The 3,362-nt window shown below is 47.9% G+C and overlaps 1 protein-coding gene across 1 annotated transcript; it reads right to left on the reverse strand.

The window, feature by feature from the left end:
- Positions 1-1,525: 1,525 nt before the first annotated feature.
- On the reverse strand, positions 1,526-2,507 carry LOC107304354 (agamous-like MADS-box protein AGL62). The gene has a single exon (XM_040525331.1). It carries the CDS (start codon positions 2,343-2,345, stop codon positions 1,941-1,943), a length of 405 nt encoding a protein of 134 aa, XP_040381265.1. The 5' UTR covers positions 2,346-2,507; the 3' UTR covers positions 1,526-1,940.
- Positions 2,508-3,362: the final 855 nt, after the last annotated feature.

The following is a 3,362-nucleotide window of genomic DNA, read 5'->3' on the forward strand; positions in this document are numbered from 1 at the left end:
TTTTTTAAATTCATATCTACTATGTTATCACATAGTTCTTCTACTTCAACGCGTGGGGTATCTAAGTAAGACTAATAGGTTTAGTGCTAGTACGTTGGATTAGGGTTTCACTTACCGTGGCTACCGCCTCGGCCGTGGCTTAGCGGTAGCGTGGTTACCGCACGGTAATCGTGGATGCTGTAAAAACCACGACGGATTTGAAAATCCAAAAATTTGAATTCAAATCTCTGTGGTAAACGTGGATACCGCACGTGCACGGGAACCGTGGCTAATGCTTGTCGGAACAACGCATGAAAACGGTGAAAACCGTGGTTTCCCGCGTGGTTTTCATAGCCGAAACTGTAGTTACCGCATGTAAATCGTGGGGAGAAGAAGATTTAAAAATAAGAAAATCTATGAGATGTCAAATAAAAAAAACTTTAAAAAATCTGAAAAAATACAAGAAAAATAGGAAAAGTATTTTGTGACTATATTTGTGACATTTAGGACATGTTATAGGAAAAACAACAATTTTGACATGACCTTTTCTAAATTCTTGACATTGCAACATACATACACCGTCATATTATTCTTTACCAAATAATTCACATCAATAATAAGTAACAATAACTTCATTTTGATTATTGCGTCACAACTATACCTACTGCCCTTTATTACGAACAAAACTATTATGTACTAACATGCACATATAGTTTTCCTCCACACATATTTTCTCTATATTTATAGTTGTATATTTGTATTTCAACATTACGTACCCTGGTATCTAGTGCAAATTAATAACGACTCAACAACAAAATATTCTTAATCATCTTCTTATGAAATATTATTGCAATAGGTTATATTTTAATTTTTTTCCCGAAATTCTCGGTTATGATTTTTAATTACGCCGGAAATACACTTTTTTATGAATTTCTTTGACAAAACTATACTATATATATATCAACCTATACCACATATATTTTTCCATTAAATTTTCTCAAAATTTTTAAATCTTCCTTGAATTTAAACTCAAAACTACGGGACATCCTGTGCCGTGCCCCCGCAGAGGCCCTAGTTACCGTGGTAACGGGAACCCCTCGCTAGATAGTCACTAATTAAGTACCATCCGCTACATGAATAACACTATCAAGATATTTACAAGTGCTGAGCTTTGCTATACACAATGATCGTTTATATATATTTATGTCAGATTAATTATATTTCGTGACATTATTATCTTAGGAAAAACTTAATCGTTGTCTCTTCGTTCGTCTACTATTTCAGCACGTGCTTCCAAGCTGCAAACTTTTTAGAGAAAAAGTTTATATATTAGTTGCATGCAACAAATATTATACAATTTGTTTCTTCAATTATCTGTACATGTCAAATAGACAATAACTATCTATAGTTTATTCTAGAATCCTTGTTAACTATAACGAGGACTAAGCCCACTCTCAATGCATGTTTCATGAATGTTTCGTGAGAGTATCACATTGAATAGGGATGAAGTTTCATGAGATGAGAGATGATTTTTATCCCCATGAAATTCCTAGTTTATAGTCTTGATAACTATACCATAAAATTATAAATTGAGACTGACCTAACAGGCCATAATCAGTAGTAAGCACGAATAATTGATTGCAACTAGCAGTGCTAATACGCCTTTAACAGCATGATTCAAACAAGCACTCGTAGCACCTAAAACGAATAATAATCCGAGATGTGCAGTTGCTGCCGCGGCGTGGTGGAGAGCTGCAGCTTGTTGATGCTCAGGCAGACGCTGTGCCTGAACCTCTCGAGCGCCTTGGCGAAGTCCGGCAGCTCCGCTTCGCCGAGCGCCTCGACGACGTCCGCCTCCCACCAAAACTGCCGGCCCGCCTTCGCCTTCGCCTTCGCCTTCGCGACCTTGTCCACCATGCTGCGAACCCGCGCCTCCTTCGCCGCCACCGCCACCTCCACCTTCACCTTGGTCTGCTCCGCCGCCCACCACAGCACCTCGCCGCAGCCTTCGAAGCCGCCGGCCGGGGCGGCGGAAGGATACCGGGCGCTGTTGTCGCCACCGCCATGACGAGGGAGCGGGGCGGAGGAAGAAGAAGACGAGGCGCCACCGCCGCCGCCGCCGGGGGCAGGGCGTGGCGGCGGAGGACAGCGGCGACGTCCGGCCCGCCGAAGGCGTGCACCTTGCCGGCCATGGAGACGGAGAGGACGGCGACGGACGCGCCGCAGAGCACGCGGAGCTCGGACGCCTTCTTGAACAGCCCGGCGCGGCGCTTGGAGAAGCTCACCTCGCGCCTGCTCTTGTCCTCGATGAAGCGGATCTCGATCTTCTGCTTCCCTCTGCTCGTCCCTCCTCGCGGCCGCCCCATCTCTCTCTCTCGCGTCCCGCCCTTCCTGCACGCCCCTCCGGTCGGAGTCGAGGAGGAACGGAGGAGCAGCACGAGCACGGCGTGCGTCGACGGCTCTGCGTTCTTCCCCCCTTCTATCCGAGATCGATTCAATCCAAATCGAACTCCGAATCCGCTCGTGTCGATCAGCTTCCTTCTATTGGTGGTCGTACGTCGTGCGTAGGACCAAAATACAGTACCATCTTTCTAGCGGAATTAAAAGAACCATCTAAGACGATCGATGGAGTTGTAGTTGTCATCTTGAGCCAAAAACGCAACCCAACAAATTCTATCAAGTTGTATCTCCAGAGTACATATAAAAATTTTCTCTTGCAAAATTATTCATCTAGAGTCTCAACCCTTCGTTTGTTTAAACATTAGAGAAACACCCAGAGATCTTCAGGTTAGCTTTACAAGATAGTGAGTTAGCCGGTCTGAGTTCCAAGCTTTATTTCATAATTTTATACCGATAAAAACCTCGTCCCAGAGTAGGGTAGTACTCTGGTTGTAGTTCTAGTAGAAGAAGGAGTAGAACTCACGACCCCAGTAATTCCTAACCGTAACGTGAGTAGAGGCTTTGTCCGGTTGGGGCTGTTGCCTCTTGCTTGTTGTTGTTGGGGGGCGGCGCGTGAGTGGAGGCGGCCGCCGGCGGGTGCGCTGGCGCGGCGGAGGCGGTCCGGAGCCCAGAGGAGCGGGGCGCCGCCGCGAGCCGCCGAGGTCCAAGGAGCGAGGAGCCGTCGACGGCGCGCGACGGCACAAAGCAGGCGAGGTCCCGTCGTCTCGAGGACCGAGGCCGGCGACACTGGCGAGGCGAACAGCGGAGGCGGAGCAGGTCGTCGGGTCGGGGACTCAAGGTGGGAGGCCGGCCGCCGACGAGGCGGCCACGCCACGCGAGCAACGGCCAGCAAGTAGCGGAGGCGGAGCAGGTCCAGGTCGGTCGTTGGCTCGACGCTCGTCGGGCGGCCGGGCTGGTCGAGGATGTCCAGGGTGATGGTTTGT

Source organism: Oryza brachyantha, chromosome 6 (genome assembly GCF_000231095.2).
Source record: "Oryza brachyantha chromosome 6, ObraRS2, whole genome shotgun sequence".
Lineage (NCBI taxonomy): Eukaryota > Viridiplantae > Streptophyta > Magnoliopsida > Poales > Poaceae > Oryza > Oryza brachyantha.